The following is a 27854-nucleotide window of genomic DNA, read 5'->3' as shown; positions in this document are numbered from 1 at the left end:
AGCAAGGCTTAAAAGGTTATAGCTCAACTTGAGGCAAATGGGATTCAAGTGGATGGAAGGATCTACTTCTATGTTGGATGACTCCACGATTCTGAGTGGGAGTTCGGGCCCAAGTTAAAGTGAAGTTTTTGTTAATTCCATCCTGGAGGCAGAGGTGAGTAATGTTCAAACTGTGCCTAATAATCAAGAGCACATGTCCAATGCAACCTGGTGTCTTGTGAATGTGTTCACCCTCTAAGTGTGATCCAGTGGGCCCTGTGGTACAGAATGGTAGTTGGTGAACAGAGTAGATGTGGAAAGATTGTTTCCCATGGTATAAGAGTTGAGGACAAGAGGGCACAACTTCAGGACTGAAGAGTGTCCACGTAGAAAAAAAGACGTGGAGGAATTTCTTCAGCAATTCAGGTGATAAATCTGTGGAATGTGTTGACACAGGCAGTTGTGGAGGACAAGTCATTGGGTGTATTTAAGGCAGAGATTGATAAGCTATTGATTAGCCAGGACATCAGAGGTTTTGGGGAGAAGGCCAGCCAGTGGATCTGAGTGGAAAAATTATACAGCTAATAATTAAGTGGTAGGACAGACTCGATGGGCTGAATAGTCTATTTTTGCTTCTATGTCTTATGGAGCCACACATTGTGCAAGTCTCACTGAAATAGAACCTACCTTATAACTAATTGTTTGTTGAACCAAAAATTTAGGTGGATCAAATTTTTCACACGATAGATTACAAAATTGCTAAGGCCAGTGAGCTACACTTGCCCTGATTAATTTATTAATTTTGTTCTTTAAACTAATTTAGAGATACAGCACGGTAACAAGCCCTACCAGCCCATGAGTCCATACCATCCAATTACACCCATATGACCAATTAACCTACGACCCCTGTATGTCTTTGGAATGTGGTAGAAAACTGGAGCACCCGAAGGAAACCCACGCAAAGATGGGACAAATGTGCAAACTCCATACAGATTATGCCAGATTCGAAACTGGGTCTCTAGCACTGTGGTAGTGTTGCATTAACCGTTCAATGATTATGAATGATAAAATTGTAACTTCAAAAATAGTTACATTAGTGCAGGAATTGATAAAGAAGAGATGGGAATCAGATGAGGATAGGAGTTACTGTGGACATTTAACCAAAAAAAGTCTGCAGATGCTGGGGTCAGATGCAATACACAAAGGGCTGGAAAACCTCAGCAGGTCAGATTTTTTTTTCAGATTTTGGATTTATTGTCAGCGTACATACCCTCATGTCACATACTACCTTGAGATTATTTTTCCTGCAAAATTACCACTTATTGGTAGTGCAAGAAAAACTGTACACAGCATGAATGTAAACAAAGTGACTGTGCAATACAGAGAGTATTAAAAAAAAAAACAATAAAGTGCACAAGTAAGAGTCCTTAAATGAGTCCATGATTGAGTTTGTTGATGGTGGAGGGGTAGCAGCTGTTCCTGAACCTGGCAGTGCGAGTCTTGTCGCACTTTCCTGATGGCAGTAGCGAGAACAGAGCGGGTGCTGGGTGGTGTGGATCCTTGATGATTTCGGTGCTCTCCAATGGCAGCGTTCCCTGTAGATATTCTCAATGGTGAGGAGGGTTTTGCCTGTGATGTCCTGGGCTGTGTCCACTACCTTTTGGAGGGCTTTCTACATGGCGGTCTTGGTGTCCCCATACCAGACTATGATGCACACTTTCTACCACACATCTGTAGAAATTTGCCACTATTTCCAAAATCAAACCAAACCATTGCCAACTCCTGAGGAAGTAGAGGAGCTGATGTGCTTTCTTCATGATGGCATTAGTTTATTGAGTCCAGGAAAGATCCTCCAAGATAGTGACTCCCATGAACTTAAATTTGCTCACCCTCTCCACCTCTGATACCTCAATGATCATTGGATCGTACACCTCTGGTTTTCCCTTCCTGAATTCAACAATCAGCTCCTTAGTTTTGGTGGCAAGGTTGTTATTGGTGCACCATTCAGCCAAGTTTTCAATCGCTCTCCTGTATGCTGACTCATCGCCTTTCTTTATACAACCTACTACCGTGACATCAACAGCAAATTTGTAGATAGTGTTATTGTCATACTGAGTCTCACAGCCATAGGTGTTAAGTGAGTAGAGCAGGGGGCTAAGGATGCAGCCCTGTGGTGTTCTGGTTCTGATGGAGATTGTGGAGGAAATGTTCTTACCAATTCTCATTAATTGCGGTCTGGAGGTGAGGAAATCAATGATCCAGCTAAACAGTGGGGTGCTGAGGCCCAGGTCGGCATTTGCTGATTAGTTTTGAGGGGATGATGGTGTTAAATGTCGAACTGCAGCATCAATGGGAAGTAAAGGGTAACCAAAGTTTAAGAAAAAAAAGGTAGGTACCTGAATAAAAAGGTGTGGAAGGGGAGAGGAGGGAGTAAGGGTGGGAGGAGCATAGGCTAAAAGGGTGCCTGTTTTATTCCCTTTAAACCTGACAAAAGGCCGAGGCCCAAAATGTTGGTTACCCTTTATTCCTGAGGATGTTGTGAAATGTGCTTGGTTTCTTCAGCACAATTGTGTATTGCATTGTGAACAGTTGAAGGGTATATTTCTCAGCGGGATAGAGGAAAGATAGACTAGACTGGTTCTGGGGGTGGCAATTCACTCATTGAATGAATTCATCCTAGGTCACCAGAGGCAGTGAGTTGTAGAGAGATAGTCTCTCTCGTTTAATTGATGACAGAAGTAGGCAAGTTCTGAATTAGCATATCCCAAAACCCCTTCCCTGCCCCTTCAGTCATTTCTCCAAAGGCTCAAGGTGCATTTTATTGTCATGTAATAATACTTCAAAAATTTAAGAACTTTTGCCTGCTGTAAAGCAAAGAGTCACCATGAGCATTGTCCAGCACACCTAACAACAGGAGGAAGAGACATTGAATATCTGTGGATTTGCCTCCTGCAGTGTCACAGCATCTGTAGCCGCATAGGTTCCAGTTCAAACTGTTAGTGATCAGAGCTCCAGATCCAAACCTCCAACATGATCAGGAAACCCTCAGACTCGAAGCCCTTCAGGAGCTCCTCAGCACGAATCACAGTTCTGATGCCTAGTTCCCTTGAGCCAGTGTCCAACAACCCACAACCTGTGTGGTCCCACAACTTCAGGTCACCAGCAGCCTATGTAAGTCCTTCAGACTCTGAACCCCTTACTGGTTCACTGCCATGGTCACCTTCCCTCTAGGGATGTCTCCCCGGTCTCTGCTTGTCAACGGGTCGGGGGGAGGGTTGGGAGGGTGTGTTCTCCCTATATCTGGTACCTACCGTTGGCCTTCTGCTTCCCTGGGTCTGCAGCTCTCTATGGTGCGCGGCCTAGCACTTACACCACCATCTTGGCAACATACCCTGTGGATGCTGAATTTAAAAAAACACCATCTGCCCCTTTTACAGGTCGTTTAAAACCTGTATGGAACTGTCAGCATTAGAGCGGGCATAGGACCCCATGGAGCAGCACTGTGTCTCTGCTCCCATCTCCTGGGTCTGTATCAATGGAGAATCTAGTGCCCTTAATGCATGTGTACAGACACCAGCTTTGAGGCCAGGGCAGAATACAGCCACAAAGCCACACAGTAAACTGGAAATTATCTTGGCAAACTTGTCAGAGACATCTATCAGCGATGCCCTCCGGGGTGAGATCCACGAAAGGAATTAATTGGGAATTGATGTCAGGAAACCAAATAAAATAGCTCAGAAAGACAGGAGTATGGAGATAACCAAGATTCAAGATTCCTTTATTGGCATGTAATAAAACAGGTGTAATATTACACAAAATTTGCTTTAGATTCTCCTTCAGCTAGAATTGCCTGTCGCTCCTTACAGTCAGAAAAAGAGAAGCAAAAGAGAATTCCCACCAGTGTCATTAAGTGTCCATTGATTCGATGCCAGAGTTCCTGCAGTTTCAACAGCCACACAGCCTTCTTTCCAAACCATTGTTCACCTGAGCTCTAGATCTGAATTTACCCATCAGGAAGCCTTCAGTGCCCTTGGCACCCTCTCACACCCCAGTTCTGATACATAGTACCTCCTCAGCCAGGTTCGAGTTTGTCTCCAGCAGTCCGGAGCGTGGTGTGAGTCCTTACATGGTAGTCGCCAGCAGCCTGCATAGGTTCCTCGCCTCAAGTCACCAACAGCCCGCCACCTGTGCGTTCTTCAGCAGCACAGCCCCTCACTGGTCGTCCACCGTGGTCACTGTCCCATAGAGTCATCTCCTCTGCTTCTCCTCCAACATGAGGTCTTCTCCCTGTTTTCTCAGCTTCCTCGGAGACTACAGCCCTTAGAGGCTGATGCTGAACACAGGCGCCACCATCTTGGGCCCAGACCCCACAGTCACAGGATTTTAAAATAAACCACTGTCGGCTCCTTTAACAGGGCATTTAAAGCCTGTATGGAACTGTCTTTAGTTGGACAAAGCAGTATAACCCTACAGAGGAACACTGTTTCTCCTCTCCTTGCCTTCGACATGTCCGTTGGCGGCAGTGCTGCCATTTTTTGGAGACCATTTGGCATTGAGAGCACAAACAGGATAAGAGAACATGATAAAGGTAATGACACCTCAGGGTAACACATGCAAGGTGGGTGTGTGGGATAACTGAGGGTCACATAGCTTCCTCTGTTGGAAAACAAGGAAGTGGAATGTGAATGATTTTTTTAACTTTATTTATTCATTCAAAAAACAAATAATATATGACATATACAGCAATTAAACATGAACATGAACTTTTTTTATATATATAGAAAAAAAAGAAAAGAACCCCCCTCCCCCCTTCAGCCAACTTTCTTAAGGAGAGCCATAAAAAAAGAAAAAAGAAAGAACATAAAAAAAGAATTAAATATACATATTAAAATCTAATCAATATAAATTGAAATTGAAATTTGAAATAAATTGAAATTCTGAGTGTAACAGCTACTTATTAATAAAAAAATTATAATTATCATGCAAAATATACATAAATTTTTCCATTATTAAACAATATTTCATCTCATTATACCATCTATTAATATCAATCATATTTGTATCTTTCTACATACTAGCAATACATTTTTTTGCTATGGATAAAGCTAAATATACAAAAGCAAGCTGGAACTTATCTAATCCCAAGCCTTTCAGAGGTTGCAAACTACCCAATAAAAATACTGTTGGATCTAAAACTATTTTAATCTTATACAGACATTCTAAAAACAATTGAATTTTCTTTCAAAAAGATTGTATATGTATACATAACCAAACAGCATGAAAAAAGTTCCAACTGTATCACCTCATCTAAAACACAAATCTGATTCATTAAAACCATATTTTTAAAATTTTGCAGGTGTCAAATATAATTGATGTAAAAAGTTGTAATTAATCATTGCATAACATGCATTTATCAATCTAGTTACACTATCATAACAGATATCTAACCAATCATCTTCAGAAAAAAATAAAACCAATATCCGCTTCCCATTTAATTTTAGATCTATCCCAACCCTTTTTATCCATACCATCCTGTAATATTTGATACATAAATGAAATATAACCCTTCTCTGGTACCTTCATAAGAAAAGTCTCAAATTTAGACATTTTAGGTAAAATCATATCTCTACCAAACATACATTTTACCAAAGATCAAATTAAAATAAAGAATTCTTATCAATACCAAAATCTTCCCTCATCTGATTAAAAGACAAAAACTTACCCTCTTTAAAACAATCTCCCAAATTTTTCACACCTTTAAATGCAATAAACTTTGATTATGTATTGAAAAGGAAATAAGTTGATTATTATACAACGGAGTCAAAGCCAATAATTTACCCCTAGAGCCTATCATTTTAATTTTCTTTATCCATTACTTCATTAAATGTTTTAGTATAGGCACATTATATTGTTGTAACAAATTTATATTCCACCTAAACAAAAATTGATGTATTTCAAATTCAGAAATACTTGCCATCTCAATTTTAGCCCAACTAGGAGGCCGTACCAAATCCATCAATGAACTAATAAATTTAAGTTGGGCTGCCTTATAATAATTTTGAAAATGTGGTAAACGTAGCCCCCCTAACTCATATTTCCAAGTTAATTTATTCAAAGCTATTCTCGAAAATTTACGCCTCAATAAAAACTCCCTAGCCATTTTATTTAAATCTCGAAAAAAATTTTATCAATTAAATACGGAATAGATTGAAACAAATATTGTATACATGGAAAGATATTCATCTTAATTGTATTTATCCTTCCCATTAAATTAATAGGTAAATCTTTCCATTTAATCAAATCAGTTTTAATTTTTTTCATTAACGGAATATAATTTAATTTATATAAAGATTGATAATTAACATTCAAAATTATACCCAGATATTTAATTCGATCAGTCCACTTCAAATTAATAATATTCTTATAAACTGAATAATCTCCTGGAATGTGAATGTTGAAAACAGGAGAACAAGGCTGTGTTGCCCCCTTACTGATCCACCGCTCAGTCAAGATGATTTTTCTCACTTAGTGACTTCATGAAACGTAACCTTGACTCAGCATGTGCAGAATTTTGAGTTGGAGAATTCAACTTTCTGCATAACGTTTCTCCTTTTCTCAGTTCTCAGTTCATCTAAAGTTTGAACTTTGACTGCTAGACTCAGCATCAGCTTGCCAAGGAACTCCTTTGGGATGCTGCTTCAGTGCAGTGAGGTGCATGTAAGAGTGCACTGTGTATAGGTATTTCCTCCGGGATGTGATTGATGGGTCCCATGCCATTCACCTCTTAACATAGGCATTTCTGGTGTTTATTGCATATTCTAGAAAGTCCTAAACATTGTGCTGCCATTTACAGGAGTGTTACTTACCCAGGAAATTACCAGCCATGTAACAATTTTAATAAACCAAGCACAAGTTATGATGGGAATACAGTTTAATTGAATCAGACAACCAATTTATTTGTGAAGCCTAACACAAAATGTTCTGAGTAAAACACAGAAATGCTGGAGGAACTCAGCAGGTCTCACAGTGTCTGCAGGAGGTAAAACATATTATTGGCATCTCAGGCCTGAGCCTTTCCTCGAGGTGGGGCTCAGGTTCGAAACGTCAGGAATATATATTTACCTCCTATGAACGTTGCGAGACCTAGTGACTTCCTGCAGCATTTCTTTCTTTTTGCTTCAATCACAGCCTCTGCAGACTTGCGTGTTTCACAGAATGTTCCGGTTGGATTCACTGGAGTGTGCTTTGGTTTTGACAGATGCAGTCACTTCAAATGATTTATAAAGTTCGCTGCAACAATGGGCAAAGTGAACAGATTTATTTTCTGGTCATTAATAATTTTCTGGAACTGTTTTTCCACATAATCCCTCATGAAAAGTTTGATTTATTTAAGGGCTAGTGTTGGCTTCCCTGAGGAAGTAATTCTGAAATGGGTCGAGATTGTAACGATGCAGAGGTTTGGAAATATTTTTCCAAATTTCACTGGCAAGAAGAATAACTGAGCATTATTTGTTTAGCTGTGGCAATGAATTTTAGTTGTACAATAATTCAGTCAGGATGTAAGGCAGGTGCCAGCAACTAGTGCTGTTTTATGAAGATGAATGAGCTTATTCAGCAATAACCAAGAGGACTAAGGTCACCTCTCTCACTAACTGCTGGGGAGTTATCCTGGATTAATTGACTTCTGTTCCTTTCAAATTGATTATTACCTTTTTAGAAAAAGTGGGAGAAATGATTACTTTGCACTGTATTTGGTTTCTTGGTCATTTTTAACTTTTATTTTTTTGTATTTAGACATACCACATAGTTGACATAACAGTTGACATAGCAGTTAGCGCAACACCTTTACAGCGCCATTAATTGGAACGGGGTTTGAGTCCTGCGCTGTCTGTAAGGAGTTTGTATCTTCTCCCTGTGCCTTCCTGTATCTGCATGGGTTTTCCCTGGGGGTTCCGATTTTTGATTCTTCATTAATTTTGTGCCTGTCTCTTTAAGACAACTGTTGCTTATAGTGTTATCATAGTGAGTATGATATAATATGTTGTAATATTTCCCTCCATCCTCCCCCCCCAACCAGGCTAACTGCTTACTCTTTTCTACAAGATGTGAAGGAAGCATGAGCACGAGTAATTTTTCATTGAATTTTTTGTATTTATATCTCTATTATATAGTAAATGCTTTAGTATTCACTGGTATGGAAGTCTTGTGGTGAAGCTATGCAAAATGTTTATCCATTTTATCAACAAATTAAAACTTCATAAAATAACAGCCACAGAATTTTACTTATTGGATTAACGAAATCTAAATTTGGGATATCGCAGCTCACGCTTTGGAAGATGATACTTTGAAATTAGGATATTAGAATCAGGAAAGTGTCATCTACATAAAGTAATCATTTGACAAAGTCTTGTAAGTTATAGACCTGATGGCTAAAGTATTGTTGGTTTGGTGTGGTGAATGGTGATGGGAGGATTGGCAACTAGAGAGTTTCCCAGTGATATTGTGCAATCCAACTGAAATGTGATAAATGGCCAATTTGATCTTGGTTGAGGGCCAAAGGTGAGAGAAGCATCCTGGCCTCCTTAACAGAGCTTGTTCATAAAATAATATAGTGAAAGTACTAGTTCAGTGGTTCTCAACCTTTTTCTTTTCCACTCACATACCACTTTAATTATTCCCTCTACCATAGGTGGTCTGAGATTAGTAAGGGATTGCTTAAGGTGGTATGTGGGTGCCTTACATCCTGACTGAATTCTTTGGCTTGCCTTCGCGGACGAAGATTTATGGAGGGGGTAAAAAGTCCACGTCAGCTGCAGGCTCGTTTGTGGCTGACAAGTCCGATGCGGGACAGGCAGACACGATTGCAGCGGTTGCAAGGGAAAATTGGTTGGTTGGGGTTGGGTGTTGGGTTTTTCCTCCTTTGCCTTTTGTCAGTCAGGTGGGCTCTGCGGTCTTCTTCAAAGGAGGTTGCTGCCCGCCAAACTGTGAGGCGCCAAGATGCACGGTTTGAGGCGTTATCAGCCCACTGGCGGTGGTCAATGTGGCAGGCACCAAGAGATTTCTTTAGGCAGTCCTTGTACCTTTTCTTTGGTGCACCTCTGTCACGGTGGCCAGTGGAGAGCTCGCCATATAACACGATCTTGGGAAGGCGATGGTCCTCCATTCTGGAGATGTGACCCATCCAGCGCAGCTGGATCTTCAGCAGCGTGGACTCGATGCTGTCGACCTCTGCCATCTCGAGTACTTCGACGCTTGGGGTGTAAGCGCTCCAATGGATGTTGAGGATGGAGCGGAGACAACGCTGGTGGAAGCGTTCTAGGAGCCGTAGGTGGTGCCGGTAGAGGACCCATGATTCGGAGCCGAACAGGAGTGTGGGTATGACAACGGCTCTGTATACGCTTATCTTTGTGAGGTTTTTCAGTTGGTTGTTTTTCCAGACTCTTTTGTGTAGTCTTCCAAAGGCGCTATTTGCCTTGGCAAGTCTGTTGTCTATCTCTTTGTCGATCCTTGCATCTGATGAAATGGTGCAGCCGAGATAGGTAAACTGGTTGACCGTTTTGAGTTTTGTGTGCCCGATGGAGATGAATTATTGCACAACTAAAATTCATTGCCACAGCTAAAGAAATAATGCTCATTTATTCTTCTTGCCAGTGAAATTTGGAAAAATATTTCCAAACCTGTTTTAATCATAATTAATTGACTTGTTATGTGCGCGATTTCATAACTCCAAAGTAAATGGGCAAATAACAATTTTTCTCAAGCAAAATATTTCAGTAACATTTGGGTCCAGAGCAGTGATTTTAAGCAATCCCTTACTAATCACAGGGTACCAATGGCATAGGGAATATTTAAAGTGATATGTGAGTGGAAAAAGGTTGAGAAATACTGCGCTAGTTAAATCAGCATGTGGGCAGAATTCAATTTCAAATAAGGGATTTGGACGACACAAAATGATTCAGTAACTTGAAACCATTTTTAAAATATAAATTGAACAATTGTGGTGGCACACTCTCTCACGGCAAACCGGCCCTGCATGTAACGCAACGTGGCGAGGCAGCCATGGGAAGATGGCGGTGTCAGGGTTTCTCCCTGCCTCAAGTCTCCTGCCCAGCGTGGGCCTGGGGCAGCGATTATGATGTCACAATGCATGAGGGCCGCGCGCTAAATTTGAATAAAAACAGTCCTTAACGACTTTCAGTGTGTTGGCTGAGTCTTTCTTGGTTTTGTCCAACACTACATTAGTGACCCCGTTGAGCCCAGACACCTCTCTGGACTCAAGAACATGGATCCGGCAGAGATCAACGCTGTTGCCATCAAACATCCCCCACTCTGGACCCATCGCTTGCGTACATGGTTCGGGCAGGCGGAGTCGCAGTTTCAACTGAGGAACATTTCAGCAGGCGACACGATGTTCTACCATGTTGTGAGCGTGCTGGATGAAGAAACGCCAGCCAGGATGGATGATCTAATACACAACCCACCAGCTGAGGGTAAATATCCTGGCCTCAAGAATCTGCTCCTTGGCACTTTCGGGCTCTCCCCTCAGCAGCGTGCCCCCAGGCTCCTGCACCTCGACGGGCTTGGGGACCGCACACCATCGGCCCTAATGGACGAGATGCTGGTGCTGGTGGCGGATCACAAACCGTGTTTCCTATTCAGTGCGATCTTCCTCGAGCAGATGTCCGGGGACATCCAGCTACTCCTGGCGGATGAGGACTTCACGGATCCACGCCGAGTCGCAGCCCCAGCGGACACCCTCTAACGCACCAAGAGGGAGAATGAAGCAGCCCTCAGTCAGGTTGCACCACCAAGAGCCAGCCGGCAGCAACACACCCCCAAGCACAAGCCGGAGGAGCACAATCCCACCTGGTGCTTTTACCATCAGCGGTGGGGAGCACAAGCTTGTAAGTGCCGACGACTGTGTGACTACCAGGGGAAACGACCCGGCCAGCCACCATTGATAGCTGCTACGGCTGGCCACGTGGATAGCCTCCTTCACGTTACCGACAAGTCCACTGGCCAGCATTTCCTGGTGGACACAGGAGTGGAGCTGAGTGTCCAGCCCCCCACTGTCCTCAAGACACACACCCGACCCCGTGGTCCCACCCTGTGGGCATCCAACGGTTCCGCCATCAAAACCTTCGGTACCCGCAGGGCGCAAATCCAGATCGGGTAATAGAAATTCCGCTGGAAGTTCGTGTTATCCTCAGTGGGTACTGCGTTGTTGGGGGCTGACTTCCTGAGAGCACATGGACTGTTGGTCGACATGAAGGGCAAGAGGCTGGTCAACGCTCGCACCTTCCATTCAGTGCGCCTGGACACCACAGACGCTTGCAAGCCTGAGATAGCTGCCATCGCCACTTCCAGGTATGAGTATTTGAGCATACTGCATGTGTTCCCTGCCATCCTACAACCATGATTCAGTGCCACCTTAGCCCAGCACGGGGTATACCACCATATCTCCATGCAGGGCCCACCTCTGCAGCAGGCAAAGGATGAGTTTTCCCGACTGCAGGAGTTGGGGATTGTCCATTGCTTGGACAGCACTTGGGCATCCCCTTTCCACATGGTCCCCAATCCTCCGGGGGCTGGAGACCCTGTGGTGATTACCGACATTTGAACGACACAACCACACTGGACAGGTATCCGGTTCCCCACATTCAAGATTTCTCGGCCAATCTCCATGGCGCGCATTTTCTCCAAGGTCGATCTGGTACGGGGGTATCATCAGATTCCAGTATACCCCGAGGACATTGGCAAGATGGCGATCATCACCCACTTTGGCCTCTTTGAATTCCTGGGTACACCTCTCGGTCTTAAGAACGCGGCCCAGACTTTTCAGCGCCTCATAGATGCAGTGGGTAGGGACTTGGACTCTGTGTTTATCTACCTGGACGATACCCTTATTGCCAACCGCAACCGCGTAGAGCACAAGGCCCACCACCACACCCTGTTTGCCCGATTAGTGGAGTTTTGCCTCTTGGTCAACGTGGCCAAGTGCTAGTTCAGCAAGCAGACGCTGCAGTTCCTGGGGCATATCATCTCGGCAGCAGGTGCTGCCCCGGCACCAGAGAAGGTCGCGGCCATCCAGTGGTTCCCCAAGCCAATCATCCTCAAGGGCCTGCAGGAATTTGTGGGGATGGTGAATTTTTATCATCGGTTCATCCCTGGCGCCGCCCGCACCATGCGACCGTTGTTCGTGTTGATCGCATGTAAGGAGAAAGTCCGGACCTGGTCAGAGGAGGCAGAAACTGCTTTTGCCACAACAAAGGAGGCCCTCACCAATGCAACTTTATTGGTGCACCCACGCCCAGAGGCACGCCTCAGCCACAGCAGAAGGGGGCATACTCGAGCAGTGGCTCAACGGACAGTGGTGCCCGCTGGCCTTCTTTAGCAAACAGCTGTTCCCGCCAGAGCTCAAGTACAATGCTTTCGACCAGGAGCTCTTGGCACTGTACCTGGCCAACCAGCACTTTTGATACTTTCTGGAGGGCAGGCCCCTCACTATGTTCACAGACCACAAGCCCCTCACACAGGCACTCGCGATGGCCAAAGATCCATGGTCGGCTCGCCAGCAATGCCAGCTCTCCTACATGTCAGAGTTCACCACTGACATCCGGCACAGGTCAGACAAAGACAACGTTGTGGCGGATGCGTTCTCTCATCCGGCAATCAACGCTCTCACCCCCGGCCTTAACTACACACAGCTGACACAGGCCCAGAAGCTGGACACAGTGACGCAGGCTCTCCGGACCGCCATCTCTGGCCTCGAGCTCCAGGACGTTCAGTTGCCCAACAGCCTGGACACGCTGCTCTGCGACATCTCCACTGGCTCGCTGCGCCCTGTAGTCTCACTGCAGTGGAGGTTGAGGGTTTTCAGCTTAGTCATCGGCCTAGCCCACCCCTCGGTGAAGACTTCGGTGCGGATGGTGGCAGAGGAGTTTGTGTAGCAGGGGCTCAAAAAGGAGGTGGCCGAGATGGCGAGGAACTGCACCAGGTGCCAAGCCTCCAAGGTCCACCGGCATACGCAAGCCCCAATCCAGCAATGCGATCTTGCGGTGTGGAGATTTCAGCACATCCACTTTGACGTCGTAGGCCGCCTGCCAGTGTCCAGAGAAGCGCGATCGGACCACGAGATGGTTGGAGGCCATTTTCATTACAGAAGCTTCTGCAGTGACATGCGCCAGTAACCTAGTCAGTCATTGGATCGCTAGGTTCGGAGTCCCAGAACACATCACTAGTGACAGAGGTGCCCAGTTCACCTCTGCGCTCTGGGCTCAGCTGGCAAACCTCCTGGGGGTTAAACTCCATCACTCCACAGCCTACCACCTGCAAGCAAATGGTTTGGTGGAGAGGTTTAATTGTCATCTGAAATCCGCCCTCATGGCTCGCCTCACCAGCCCAGGCTGGGCAGACAAACTGTCCTGGGTTCTCCTTGCCATCAGAACAGCACCCAAGGAGGACCTACAGGCTTCTTCTGCGGAACTGGTTTACGGCACGCCGCTCACACTGCCCGGAGTGTTCTTTGGCCCGGAGCCCAACATCACGTCTGAGCACATGAACCTTTTGGCAGACCTCCGTAAGAAACTATCCTTGCTAGCCCCTCCGCCTCCCTCGCATTATGGCATCCGGCCAACACACCGTCCCAAAGAGCTGGATTCGGCAGAATTCGTATTTGTTCGGCGTGGCCCACATACGGCACCTTTACCATGCCTGTACAAAGGTCCATAGTTCGTGTGCCATGGCCAAGCAAGCTGGGATGTGGCAGCGAGGTCCTTGGGTCGTAGGTTTTATATCGGAGTGGCCTTCTCCTATGCAGGTTTCTTACCCGGGCTGGAGGGGCCTGCCTCCCCTCCTAGCTCGGTCCATACTGCCCGGACCGGGGCCGGGGCCGCTGCTGCTCTCTCTGTGCCCGGACTGGGGCCGCCGCCTCCCACTCCCTGTCCGGACCGGGGCCTCCACCTGCCTCACTCGACCGAGGCCGGGGCCGCCATCTCCCCCTTGCTCCTGCCCGGATCGGGGCCGCCGCAGTCTACCTTTCGCCCGGGCCGGGGCCGCTGCTGCTCTCCCTGTGCCCGGACTGGGGACGCCTCCTCCAACTCTCTGCCCGTATCGGGGCCTCCGCCTGCCTCTCTCGACCAAGGCCGGGGCCTGGAAGTCAGCCTGAAGAAAACTGAGGTCCTCCATCAGCCAGCTCCTCACCATGACTACCAGCCCCCCCCACATCTCCATCGGGCACACAAAACTCAAAACAGTCAACCATTTTACCTATCTCGGCTGCACCATTTCATCGGATGCAAGGATCGACAATGAGATAGACAACAGACTCGCCAAGGCAAATAGCGCCTTTGGAAGACTACACAAAAGAGTCTGGGAAAAAAACCAACTGGAAAACCTCACAAAGATAAGCGTATACAGAGCTGTTGTCATACCCACACTCCTGTTCGGCTCCGAATCATGGGTCCTCTACCAGCATCACCTACGGCCCCTAGAACGCTTCCACCAGCGTTGTCTCCGCTCCATCCTCAACATTCATTGCAGCGACTTCATCCATAACATCGAAGTACTCGAGATGGCAGAGGCCGACAGCATCGAATCCACGCTGTTGAAGATCCAACTGTGCTGGGTGGGTCACGTCTCCAGAATGGAGGACCATCGCCTTCCCAAGATCGTGTTATATGGTGAGCTCTCCACTGGCCACCGTGACAGAGGTGCACCAAAGAAAAGGTACAAGGACTGCCTAAAAAAATCTCTTGGTGCCTGCCACATTGACCACCGCCAGTGGGCTGATATCGCCTCAAACCGTGCATCTTGGCGCATCACAGTTCGGTGGGCAGCAACCTCCTTTGAAGAAGACCGCAGAGCGCACCTCACTGACAAAAGACAAAGGAGGAAAAACCCAACACCCAACCCCAACCAACCAATTTTCCCCTGCAACCGTGTCTGCCTGTCCCGCATCGGACTTGTCAGCCATAAACGAGCCTCTAGCTGACGTGGACATTTACCCCTCCATAAATCTTCATCCGCGAAACCAAGCCAAAGAAGAGTGGCACAGGAAATAAGTAGAGAGATAAGTGAGGCACGTAATAATGATACGGCAGTAGTCATGGGAGACTCTAACTTCCACATAGATTGGGAAAATCAAGTTGGTCGTGGGAATCTGGAAGAGGATTTCATAGAATGCATCCGCGATAGCTTTCTTGTGCAGCATGTTAAGGAACCCACAAGCGAAAATGCTCTCCTGGATTTAGTGTTGTGCAATGAGATATGTAGAGTAAATGATATAATAGTCAGAGACCATCTGGGAAATAGCGATCATAGTATGATTGAATTTCTCATTCAGATGGAAGGGGAAATAGTTAAATCTAAAACTAATATATTATCCTTAAACAGGGGTGACTACCATAGGATGAGGGAGGAATTGGGCAGAGTGGACTGGGAGCACAGGCTAATTGATGAAACAGTTGAGGAACAGTGGAAGATTTTCAAAGAAATATTTTGTAATGCTCAACAAAAATATATTCCGGTCAGGAAAAAGGGCAGCAAGGGAGGGAAAAATCAACTGTGGTTAACAAAGGAAATAAAGGAGAGTATAAAATTGAAGGCGCAGGTGTAGAAAGCTGCAAAGAGCAGTGGGAAACTGGAAGATTGGGATAACTTTTAAGAGACAACAAGGGGTTACAAAGCAGGTAATAAGAAATGGGAAAAAGGATTATGAAAGTAAATTGGCACAAAATATAAAAACAGAAAGCAAAAAATTTTATAAATATATAAAACAGAAGAGGGTGGCCAGAGTTAACATAGGACCCTTGGAGGATGAGAAAGGAAAACTGGTTGCAAAAAATGAGGAAATGGCCGAGGCATTGAACAAATATTTTGTGTTAGTCTTCACGGTGGAAGACACGTCCAGCATGCCCAAGTGCGGAGTTAAGGATGCTAATGTTGGGGAAGGCCTTGATAAAATAGTTGTTACAAAGGAAGTAGTGATGGAGAAACTAATGGGACTAAAACCAGACAAATCACCTGGTCCTGATGATATGCATCCAAGGGTTCTGAAGGAAATGGCAGAAGTTATAAATGATGCATTGATGGTCATATACCAAAATTCCTTGGATTCTGGGCAGGTCCCGGCAGACTGGAAGACAGCAAATGTCACGCCATTTTTTAAGAAGGGATGTAGCCAGAAGACTGGAAATTATCGGCCAATTAGCTTGACGTCTGTAGTTGGAAAAATGCTTGAAGCCGTCATTAAAGATGAAATAGTGAAACTTTTGGAACATAAGGGTTCAATCAGGCAGACACAGCATGGTTTTAGAAAGGGAAGATCTTGTTTGACAAACTTGTTAGGATTCTTTGAGGATATAATGGGTGCGGTGGATAGAGGGGAACAGGTTGATGTTGTATATTTGGATTTTCAGAAAGCGTTTGATAAAGTGCCACACAAGAGACTTCTCAGTAAGTTACAGGAAAGTGGAGTCCGGGGAAGTATATTGGCCTGGATTGAAAATTGGTTGTCTGACAGGAGGCAGAGAGTCAGGATAAGTGGGAGTTTTTCAGGTTGGCAGAGAGTGGTAAGTGGGGTGCCGCAGGGGTCGGTGTTAGGCCCACAACTGTTCATCATTTACATTGATGACTTGAAGGAGGGGACAAAATGTGGTGGGGCCAAGTTTGCGGATGACACCAAATTGAGTGGAAGAGCAAATTGTAATGAGGATGTGGAGAGTCTGCAGAGGGATATAATTAAGCTGGATGAGTGGGCAAAAGTCTGGCAGATGGAGTACAATGTTAGTAAGTGTGAGGTTATCCACTTTGGCAAGAAAAATAAAAGAGCTGAATATTATTAAAAGGGTGAAAAACTACAGCATGCTGTTGTGCAGAGTGATTTGGGAGTGCTTGTGCATGAATTGCAAAAAGTTAGGTTGCAGATGCAGCAGGTTATTAAGAAGGAAAATGGAATGTTGGCCTTCATCGCTAGAGGAATTGAATTCAAGAGTAGGGAGGTAATGTTGCAACTGTATAAGGTACTGGTGAGACCGCACCTGGAGTACTGTGTCCAGTTCTGATCTCCATATTTGAGGAAGGATATACTGGCTTTGGAGACGGTCCAGATGAGGTTTACTAGGTTGATCCTTGGGATGAAGGGGTTGACGTGATGAAAGATTAAATCGTCTAGGATTGTATTCGCTCGTGTTCAGAAGAATGAGAGGAGATCTTATAGAAACATATAGGATTATAAAGGGTATGGATAGGATAGATGTAGGAAGGTTTTTTGAGCTGGCTGGGGAAACTAAAACGAGAGGACACAGTCTCAAGATTCGGGGGAGTAGATTTAGGACAGAGATGAGGAAAAATAGTTTTTCCCAGAGAATAGTGAATGTTTGGAATTCTCTAACCAGGGAACTGGTTGAGGCTGCCTCATTAAACATATTTAAAATTCAGTTAGATAATTTTTTATCTAAAAAATAGAGGAATTAGGGGATACGGGGAGAAGGCAGGTAGGTGGAGTTAGGCCATATAAGATCATGGCTGATGTAATTTATGCTGCATTTTTAATTTTTGCTGCTCTGTTCATCATCAACTTAATCTTTGGATTAAAATATTAGGCACGAAAAATAACTATTCTTGTTCAACTTTATTCAATTCTTAATTGTATGACTCGCAGCCTGAATGGAACAAATCAGCTTAACAGGAAATGCACAAGGAATTGTAGATACTGGAATCTGGAGCAAACGACAATTGGCTAGAGGAACTCAGCATCGTGGGGAAAAAAAAAAGTAGTCAACATTTTGGGTCAGAACCCTTCAAAATTAAACAAATTTAACAGTTGAGAGATGGTGAGACAAATAGTGTGTCGACAAACTGGTTTTCAATCAAAGTGCCAGGGAAGGGTATGTTTAACAAAAGAAAGAATATCACTCGAGATTGAAAAACTCCTTTGTAGAAAAGGGTTCCAGTAACTAGAATTTATATCAGAAACGTTAACAATACAGCACGATAGATGGTCCTTCAGACTCATGAAACCTGTGCTCCTCATTTACACCCAATTAACTGATCAAATCCTTCATATTTTGGAGGGTGGGATGAAACCCACATAATTCAGGGGTGGAAGAACATACAAACTCCTTACTGACAGTGCCAGATGTGAACCCAGGTTGCTGTAATAGCGTTGCGCTAACCCCTCCACTAACCTTGACACCAATCATCAATCAGAGTTAACAGACCAATTATCGGAGAGCTTGATAATAAACTGATCATATTGAGAGTGCACTCTAGGAGAATATATCCTTGGAGTAAGCAGTCCAGATTGAGGGTTTTGACCCAAATCGCCAACTCCCCATTTCTCTCCACAGCTTGGTACAGGTCTTGGTGCAAAGGTTGCAGTGATGCTGCGAACTGGTTAAGGTGCTCAATCTCTTTATACATTGGCCTTTATAGCCCACGGAGAAATCTTGTGCAATCCCATCAATGTTGGTAGGAATTTAGGTCTTTTCACTCAAAGGACAGTGTCAAACCAATGAAGTTTCTTTTCTCTATATTCTGTTATCCATTTCCTAATGACAAAGGGCTGAATATTTCTTCACTTTCCAGATGAAGTTGACTTGCTGGACAAGATTGTTTCTCTGTCATCGGATCTAACCAACGTTTCAATCTCAGCTGATGAAGAGAATTGCACATTCTATGAAATCGGGCAATATTCCACGCTCAGCATCCCGACCAGAGAAGTATTTGGAAGCAGGTATGAACCATTGTTTTGTTTCACAACTCGTTTCTAGGCTCAATGACATAAAAAAAAGTTAATATTTTTCAAAGGATGAAAGGTTTTTTTTATTGTCGGGTGGTAATACAGTAAAAATGCAACGTACATTTTGAGTCCTCTTAACACAACTGCATGAATATAAACAAGAAAATCTGCAGCTGCTGGCATCTAGTAGTGTACACAGAAGTGCTGGTAAAACTCGGCAGATCACATAGCATCCATAGGAAGAGAAAGGCAATTGACTTTTTGGACCTAAGTCCCTTATCAGGAATCCAAACAGGTAGATGTCTGACTAGAAAGATGGAGGGGAGAAGGCGAGGAGAGGAGGGTGGAAAGAGGAGGACCACAGGCTAACATATAATACAGTGAGAAGACTTTCTTGGCAAAGGGTGCAGTAAAACATTTGCTTGACGTGTACATCAGAATCCAAATTTATTGTCATGAATATTTCACAAAATTTGTTGTTTTGTGGCACCATTATTGCTCTAAATTACATTTTTAAAAATAAATAAGTGCAAAAAGAAGAGAAAGTGAGTTAGTATCTGTGGTTCATTGTCCATTCAAAAATCTGATGGTGGAGAGGAAGAAACTGTCTTTATGCTACTGGGTGTTTGCCTTCAGGCTCCTGTACCTCCTTCCTGATGGTAGCAGTTTGAAGAGGGGTAGTGGCCTGGGGGTAGTGAGGGTCCCTGATTACAGAGGCTGCTTTCTTCAGACACCACCTCTTGTAGATGTCCTTAATGGAGTGGAGACTGATTCCCATGATAACACTGGCCGAGTTCACAACTCTCTGTTACCTCTTCCTGTCCTGTGAAATTCCTCCTCCTACCAGACAATGTTCCAACCTGTAGAAATTTGCAAATCTTTGGTGACACACCAAATCTTCTTAAACTTTTCATGAAGTATAGCCGCTGGTGAGCCTTCTTCATGATTACATTGACTTGGAGGCCCCAGGACAGATTTTCAGAGATATTGACACCGAGGTACTTGAAGTTCTTAACCCTTTTCACTTCTGACTCCTGGATAAGGACTGGATCATGTCCTCCTAATTTCCCCTTCCTAAAGTCAACAAGCTAACATTGAGTTCAAGAATGTTATTGTCAAACTATTGAACTAGTTGATATATCTCCCTCCTGTCCACTTCCTCATTGCCGTCTGTGATTCTTCCAACGGCCATGGAGTCATCAGCAAATTTGTAGATGGCATTTAAATCTGCCTAGCTACATATTTGTGGGTGTAGAGCGAATAGAGCAATAGCTAAGCACACATCCTTGAGGTGCACCTGTGTGATTTTTTTTTCAGTGTGGACGAGACGTTGTTTGCAATTCATACTGACTATTATCTTCTAATGAGCAAGTCAAGAATTCTATTGCAGAGAGGGGTGCAGAGGCCCATGGTTTGGAGCTTGTTGACCAGAAATGAGTGTATGATGATGTTGAAGAGTTAGCTGTAGGCAATGAAGAGTAGCCTGATGTACCTGTTACTGTAGTTTAGGTGAGTGGAGAGCATCTGCTGAGAATGTTTGTGGCAGTAGGCAAATTGCAGTGGGTCCAAATCTTTTCATGGGTACAAGCTAATTCTGGCCATGACCAACCTCTCAAAGCATTTCATCACAGTAAATGTAGGTGCTACTGGGTGATAGTCTTCTTGGGCACCGGGATTATTGATGCCCTTTTGAAGCAGGTGGGAATGTCCAAATGCAGCAATAAGAGATTGAAAATGCTTGCAGTTATCCTCCATCTCCTCATATTCACATGTCTATCTAGAAGCCATTGAGACTTCTATTTCTACCACTACCCCTGGAAGCCTGCAGCAGTCACCCACTACTCTGTTAAAAAAAAATCTGCCCTGCATATCTCCCTTAAACTTCCACTCCCTCGCAGTAAATGCATGTCCTCTAGTGTGGGAGGCTTTTTCCCTGTGTTACAAGATCAAACCAGCAAGCACAAAAAAGGCATATTTCACAGGGGTAAAAAATGAACAATTACTTTATTAACAAAAATTGACCTTCAAACTTTAATTAAAAAATCCTCCCCACCTAAATATAACAGATGTAATTAAAGTTATATTTCCAACCAGCCCACAGAAAAACTTTGACACAAAACAAACACTAAACACACAAGACTCACAAAACTTTGATCTCAACCAAAGCAAAGATCATAAACAAAATTCAGTTTGTTTGGTAAACTGAAGCCAAAAGATCTTTGAGAGAGATCACAAAATTCAAAGTTGTCTTCTTGTGTTCTTTTCAGAGAGGAAAACAATGGCTTGGTCCGGACCCTTCTGGCTGCCTTCGGAATGTTCATCCCTTTTAAAATGCCCAACATTCTAAACTGTCTTCCAGACCATGACTCATGCTCTGGGCTTTCTTCCACTCCACAGCACACCCAGCGGTGGTTTGTCTTCCAAGTCCAGAAATTTTTAGATCATTTTCTGCACATGCCCAGTCCGTCTCCCACTCTCTCAGCAGTCCACCTTCACCTTGACTCTTTAAGGCAAACTATCACTTTTTAACATAAAACCACACAACATATAGGCCAATACACAACACAGAGCTCTGTAACAGTAGGACTCTTAAAAGTATTGATGTGCAGAGGGGTCTGGGCTCCAAGTCTATAGCTGCATGAAAGGGATAGGGTAATAAAGAGGTTTCTCCATCATTGTGTTTATATTTCAATCACGGTGTCTGCAGACTTTCATACATTTGTATTTTACATGGTATGGTATGCCTGCCTTCATTGGGATAGGGTAGAGAAAAAGGCTTTTGGTATGCTGGCCTTTATAAATCAAAGCATAGAATACAGGAGTTGGGAAGTGACGTTGAGACTGTTCAAGGCATTGGTGAGGCCAAATTTAGAGTACTGTGTGAAGTTCTGGTCACTGAATTATAGGAAGGATATCGACAAGGTAGAGAGAAGATTTATGAAAATGTTGCCTGGGTTTCAGAATCTAGATTACAAAGAAAGATTGACCAAATTAGGTCTTTATTCTTTGGAGTGTCACCCTGTTACTGGAAGGATGTGGAAGGTGCAGAAGAGGTTTACCAGAATGTAGCCTAGTTTAGAGGGTATGAATTATGGGGAGAGGTATTTAAGATTATGAGAGGAATAGATTGAGTCGATGTGGGTAGGCTTTTTCCATTTAGAGTAGGAGATATTGAAACAAGAGGTCATGAGTTAAGGGGCAAAAGTTTAGAAGAAACATGAGGGGGAACTTCTTTACTCAGAGAGTGGTGGCTGTGTGGAATGAACTTCTCGGAGAAGTAGTGGCAGCAGGGTCAATTCTGTCATTTAAGTAAAAATTAGACAGGTATATGGATGGGAAGGGAATAGAGGGTTATTGGCAGGGGACAGATAGGTGGGACTGGAAGAGAGTACTTGGTTCAGTGCCGACTAGATGGGCCAAAATGGCCTGTTTTTATGCTGTAATTGTTATATGGTTATCTGGTTATAAGTAAAATAGTCATATTGCATCTGTAAAAAACTTCAGTCAGGCCACATTTGGAGTTTCATGTACAATTCTAGTCACGCTGTTACAGGAAGGTTGTGAAGGCTTTGGGAAGGGTGTGGTAGAGGTTTACCAGGATGTAGTCTGGTTAAGTGGGTATGAATTATGGGGAAAGACTGGACAACTTGAATTGTTTTCTATGGAGCATAGGAGCCTGAGGGGAAACCTGATAGAGGTATGAAATCATGAGTGGCATTGATAGGGTGGACAGCCAGAAAATCTTTCTCTCAGGGGTTACAGAGTTCTGTGTTGTGTATTGACCTATGTGTTTTGTGGTTTTATGTTAAAAAAGTGACAGTTTGCCTCAGTGAGAGCCAAGGTGAAGATGGACTGCTGAGAGAGTGGGAGACGGACTGGGCATGTGCAGAAAATTATCTAAAAATTTCTGGACTTGACGATAAACCACCACTGGGGGTGCTGTGGAGTGCAAGAAGGCCCAGAGCATGAGTCTTGGTCTGGAGGACAGTTTAGAATGTTGGGATTTCAAAAAAGATGAACATTCCGAAGGCAGCCAGAAGGATCCGGACCAAGCCAGTGGTTCCTCTCTCTGCAAGCAACACAAGAAGACAACTTCAAATTTTGTGCTCTCTCCCTCTCTCTCAAAGATCTTTTGGCTTCAATTTGCCAAACAAACTGAATTTTTTTATGATCTTTGCTTTGGTTGAGATCGAAGTTTTGTGAGTCTTGTGTGTTTGGGGTCTAAGTTTTTCTGTGGGCTGGTTGGAAGTGTAGCTTAGACTTTGATTACGTATGTTATATTTAGGCTGGGGAATTTATTAGTTTTGTACTGCTATAGGAATTTGCATAGTAACCAGTGGGCATTGTTATAAAAGGGGGATTTTGAATTAAAGTTTAAAGGTGAATTTTTTGTTAATAAAGTAATTGTTCATCTTTACCTCTGTGTGATATTCCTTCTTTGTGGTTGCTGGTTTGATCTTGTAACCTAATTTTTGGGCATCGTCTGGGATCAAACCAATTTGGAAGCTTTAGGGGCGACTGACTTGTGCTTAGTTATCAGTCGTCTGAGTTTGACTCAACCTCCAGCTTGAAATTAAAAATAAACGGTGAGTGTATAAATCACCAGCAGAAAAACCAGCAACTATGAATATTGACCAGTTCATAGCGAACCCTTCAGTGGTTAATTTTAAAATGGCTGAAAAGTCAGAACTGATGGTTATAGTTGGCAAGTTAAAACTTCTTACAGTAAGAACTGGGATGAAAAAAAAGGAAATTGTCTGAAAGATTGTTAAGCGCTATGTAGGAAAGGGGGTATTTGAAGAAGCTGCATTAGAACAGTTTCCAAAGTAGAAAACTTCAGAGGAAGTAAAGTTGGCTTTGAGAAAACTAGAGTTAGAGGAAAAAAGAGAGTCAGAAAGCAAAGCCGAATGGGAAGCAGTAAGGCAGGCAGAAAGGGAAGAGAGAGAGGAAAAAAGACAGGCAGAAAGGAAAGCCGAAAGGGAAGGCGTAAGGCAGGCAGAAATGCAGGAAAGAGCAGCCGGAAGGGAGGAGAGAGAGAAAGAATGGAAACATGAGCTAGAACTAGCTAATTGAGGCAGACCCTAACCCAAGGAGAGGGAGAAGCCCAAAACCCATGTGCTGGTCTGGAGGAGAGGTTTCTGGTCAGTAGAGAAGTGAGGTTAATTCCTCCATTTGAGGAAGTTGAAATAGACCAGTATTTTCAGCATTTTGAGAAAGTAGCTGTAAATTTAAAATGGCCACCAGACCAGTGGTCACTCCTGCTACAAAGTGTTCTTAAAGGGAAAGCCCAACAGGTGTATTCGAGTGTCGCGGTACAACAAGCAGCTGATTACGAATTTGTAAAGCAGGCTATACTCCGATCTTTTGAACTAGTCCCAAAGGCTTATAGACAAAAGTTCAGGAGTTTAAAAAAAGCAGCAACCTAATCTTACCTGGATTTTGCTTATAGGAAGGTTGTGTGTTTTGATCGGTGGTGTGCTGCAATGAAAGTTGAAAATAACTTTGATTTATTGAGGGAAATAATTCTGATTGAGGAGATTAAAAATTGTGTTCCTGACGATATTCAAGTGTACTTGGCAGAGAAAAATATAATAACTTGGCAAGAATTGGCTAAATTCACAGAGGAATATGCTTTAATCCACGAGTCTAAATGGACACCAGGGAAAACTTTTCAAAGGAATACTGCTGATAATCCAAGTAGAGAAGAAAGAAAATCTAGAAGTGATGTTAAAGGAAGAGAGGAAGAGAAATGGGTGAATGAAAAATTTTCAAGTGTTACTTGCCACTATTGTAAGAAGCCAGGGCACATAATAGCAAATTGTCCTATACTAAAAAGGAAGAAAGAGAAAGGGGTGGTACCAACTGCCTGTGTTCAGAGTGAGAAAGTTAGGGATATTTTTAAATCATTCATGACTGAAGGTTTCATTTTGGTTAAAGAATTATCTAATCAGGAGCCAGTTAAAATCCTGCGGGATACTGGAGCAGCCCAATCGCTTGTATTAAGCAATGTTTTGAATTTTGGTGAGGAGATCGATATTGGAGATGTGAATTTAATTAAAGGCATTGGTGATGAAGCAGAGCCTATACCTTTGCATAGAATAGTGATGAAATCAGACTTAGTTAATGGCCCGGTTCCGATAGGGATAAGATCAAGTCTGCTGGTGGATAGAGTTTCTCTTTTGTTAGGGAATGATTTAGCAAAGGGTAAAGTCATACCTGCAGTGAAACTCACAAGTAAGCCATTGGTTTATGAGTCTGAAAAGGATTTAGAAATCTACCCTGCATAGCTATGTCTAGAAAAAAGGTAGAGGTAGAGAAAGTCTGTGATGATCCTGTAGTTGAGGCAAGCATTAAGGACAAACCTAAGGATCCAGCTTTGCTGTTGTCAAGAGAAGAATTAATAGCCAGACAAAAGCATGATCCTGATCTTGCTGGGATAAGGGATAAGATTTTGTCTAACCAGGAAATTGAAACTGTGCCAGTAGGTTACTTTGTTCAAGATGGAATATTGATGAGAAAGTGGAGACCACAAGTGATAGCTGCCAGTGTAAAGTGGGTGGTAGCAAGGCAAGTTGTAATTCTCAAAACTTACAGGAATGAAATATAAAAGTTGGCTCATAGTACACCTTTAAGAGGTCATCTTGGAGTGAAGAAGATGGTAAAAAAGATAAGGAAACAGTTTTATTGGCCAAAATTAAGAAAGGATGTTGTGAACTTTTGTAGAACCTGTCACACTTGTCAACTAGTGGGCAAGCCTAATCAAGAACCACCAGTGGCACCTTTACAACCCATCCCTGCTTTCGGGGAGCCCTTCTCAAAAGTGATTGTGGATTGTGTTAGCCCATTGCCAAAAACCAAAGCGGGAAATGAATATTTGTTAACACTCGTGCAGAGCTTCAAGGTTTCCAGAGGCTATTCCCCTGAAAAACATTAAAACGAAGACGATTGTGAAGACTATGCTAAAATTTTTCACACTGTTTGGCCTACCAAGGGAAATTCATTCGAACCGAGGGAGTAATTTTATGGCTGGAATATTTCAACAGGTGGTGTATGAATTGGGAGCCCATCAAATTGTGTTGTCTGCCTATCATCCTGAAAGTCAAGGACCCTTGGAAAGGTTCCATTTAACTGTGAAAATATGAGGAGGGCTTATTGCATGGAAAATAATAAGGATTGGGATGAAGGAATCCATTTGTTATTGTTTGCTGTTAGAGAGGCAACTCAGGAGTCTCTTGGCTTTAGTCCATTTGAGTTGGTGTTTGGTCATCAAGTCAGGCGTCCATTACTATTGTTGAAGGAAGTGGATACATAATGATATACAATCAAATCTGTTGGATTATGTTTTCAATTTTAAAAACAGATTACATCAGGCTTGTGAGATGGCAAAGAAAAATTTTAAAACTGCTCAGGGAAAAATTAAAATTCGCTATGATCAAAAAGCAAAAATTATGGACATTAAACATGGCGACAAAGTATTGGTTTTGTTTCCAATGCAGTCAAACCCTTTGAGAGCTCAGTTTTTAGGACCATATAAGATTAAATCAAAAATTAACCAGGTCACCTATGTCGTTGAGATGCCTGATCATCGAAGAGAGACACAGGTCTGTCACATGATCATGCTTAAACCTTACTTTGAGAAGATGGCTGAGGAGGAGACTAGGATTCCAACCAAGGTGCTAGTTATAGAGGAAAGTAAGGAGGAGGTAAGTTTCATGGAAGGTCATGGAGCACAGAAAGTGATAAATCCCAGGCTGGAAAATTCTATAGTTTTGCAAAACTTAGACACCAAGTTAATGCATTTGACTAAATCAGAAAGGGAAGAAATGAAGACATTACTTATGAAATTTAAGGATTTATTCCCAGAAGTTTCAAGAAGAACTACTGTGGCTTGTCATGATGTGGAGATCGATGATGCTAAGCCTATTAAGCAGCATCCTTACTGAGTTAATCAGGAAAAGAGCAGATTTTTGGATCAAGAAGTGGATTACGTGCTCAAAAATGACATAATCCAAAAGTCAAGTTCAAATTGGAGTTCACCCTGTGTACTGGTGCCTTAGCCAGATGGCTTAATTAAGTTTTGTGCAGATTATCGAAAGGTAAACATGGTGACAAAGACTGATACGTTCCTTATTTCCAGAATAGATGATTGTATAGATAAGGTGGGGAAGGCTACGTTTCTTACAAAGATTGATCTCTTAAAAGGATACTGGTGTGTTCCTTTGACAGAGAAAGGCAGGGAGATTTCTGCATTTGTTACACCTTCAGGATTGTATGAGTATAATGTTATGCCTTTCGGTATGAAAAATGCACCTGGCACATTTCAAAGAATGATTATTGCAGTAATTCAGTGTTTAGAGCACATAGGAGCCTATATCGATGATTTACTAATTAGTACGGATACATGGGAACATTAGAGCAGTTATTTCAGAGACTGGTGGAAGCACACCTCAGTGAATTTGCACAAGAGTGAGTTTGGACATGCCATTGTAATTTATCTGGGTTATGTGGTAGGACAAAACCGGTTGGAGCGAAAGTATTGGCTATCATTGCGTTCCCTATCCACGGTAATAAGAAAGCACTTTGGAGATTACTAGGTATGATTGGCTACTATGGTAGATTTTGTAAAAACTTTGCAGAAATTGCACTCCCATTAACAAAACTACTTGGAAAGAAAAAAATTTATCTGGTCAGATGCATGCCAGGAAGCGTTTCTGAAGTTAAAGGCCATTTTATGCCATCAGCCTGTAATTGTGTCCCCTATCTTTGAAAAGCCATTCTCTTTAGTCATGGACATCAGAGACGAAGCAGTTGGTGCTGTACTGTTACAGAAGAAGAATGGTGATGGAGTAGAACATCCTATTTCATACGTCTCGAAAAAGTTTAACAACCATCAACGAAATTACTCGACCATTGAGAAGGAGTTATTAGCGCTTGTTTTAGCGTTGCAACATTTTGATGTGTATATTTGTACTGCTCAAACACCATTAATAATATATACTGATCATAATCCATTAGTTTTTCTGTCTGAAATGAAAAATAAAAACAGAAGGTTATTGAATTGGAGCTTACTATTTCAAGGGTATGATTTAATTGTTACACACATAAAGGGGACGGATAATGTAATAGCAGATTG

General features: G+C 43.2%; 1 protein-coding gene across 6 annotated transcripts in view; it reads left to right on the top strand.

Moving 5' to 3' along the window:
- LOC138762226 (collagen alpha-2(I) chain-like) overlaps window positions 1-27854 on the top strand; it is a 512086-nt gene that overhangs the window by 132163 nt on the left and 352069 nt on the right. For all 6 annotated transcript variants that reach the window (XR_011356852.1, XM_069935862.1, XM_069935881.1 and 3 more), the window contains exon 2: window positions 18568-18715. Coding sequence is in view for 5 of the 6 variants with exons in the window: in XM_069935862.1 (XP_069791963.1) it covers window positions 18568-18715 (148 nt within the window). In the remaining variant the exon portion in view is untranslated. The remainder of the gene's footprint in view (window positions 1-18567; window positions 18716-27854) is intronic.

The sequence above is a fragment of the Narcine bancroftii genome, chromosome 1 (genome assembly GCF_036971445.1).
Source record: "Narcine bancroftii isolate sNarBan1 chromosome 1, sNarBan1.hap1, whole genome shotgun sequence".
Lineage (NCBI taxonomy): Eukaryota > Metazoa > Chordata > Chondrichthyes > Torpediniformes > Narcinidae > Narcine > Narcine bancroftii.
Note: the sequence above shows the minus strand (reverse complement) of the source record. Positions and strands in the feature narration are given on the sequence as shown.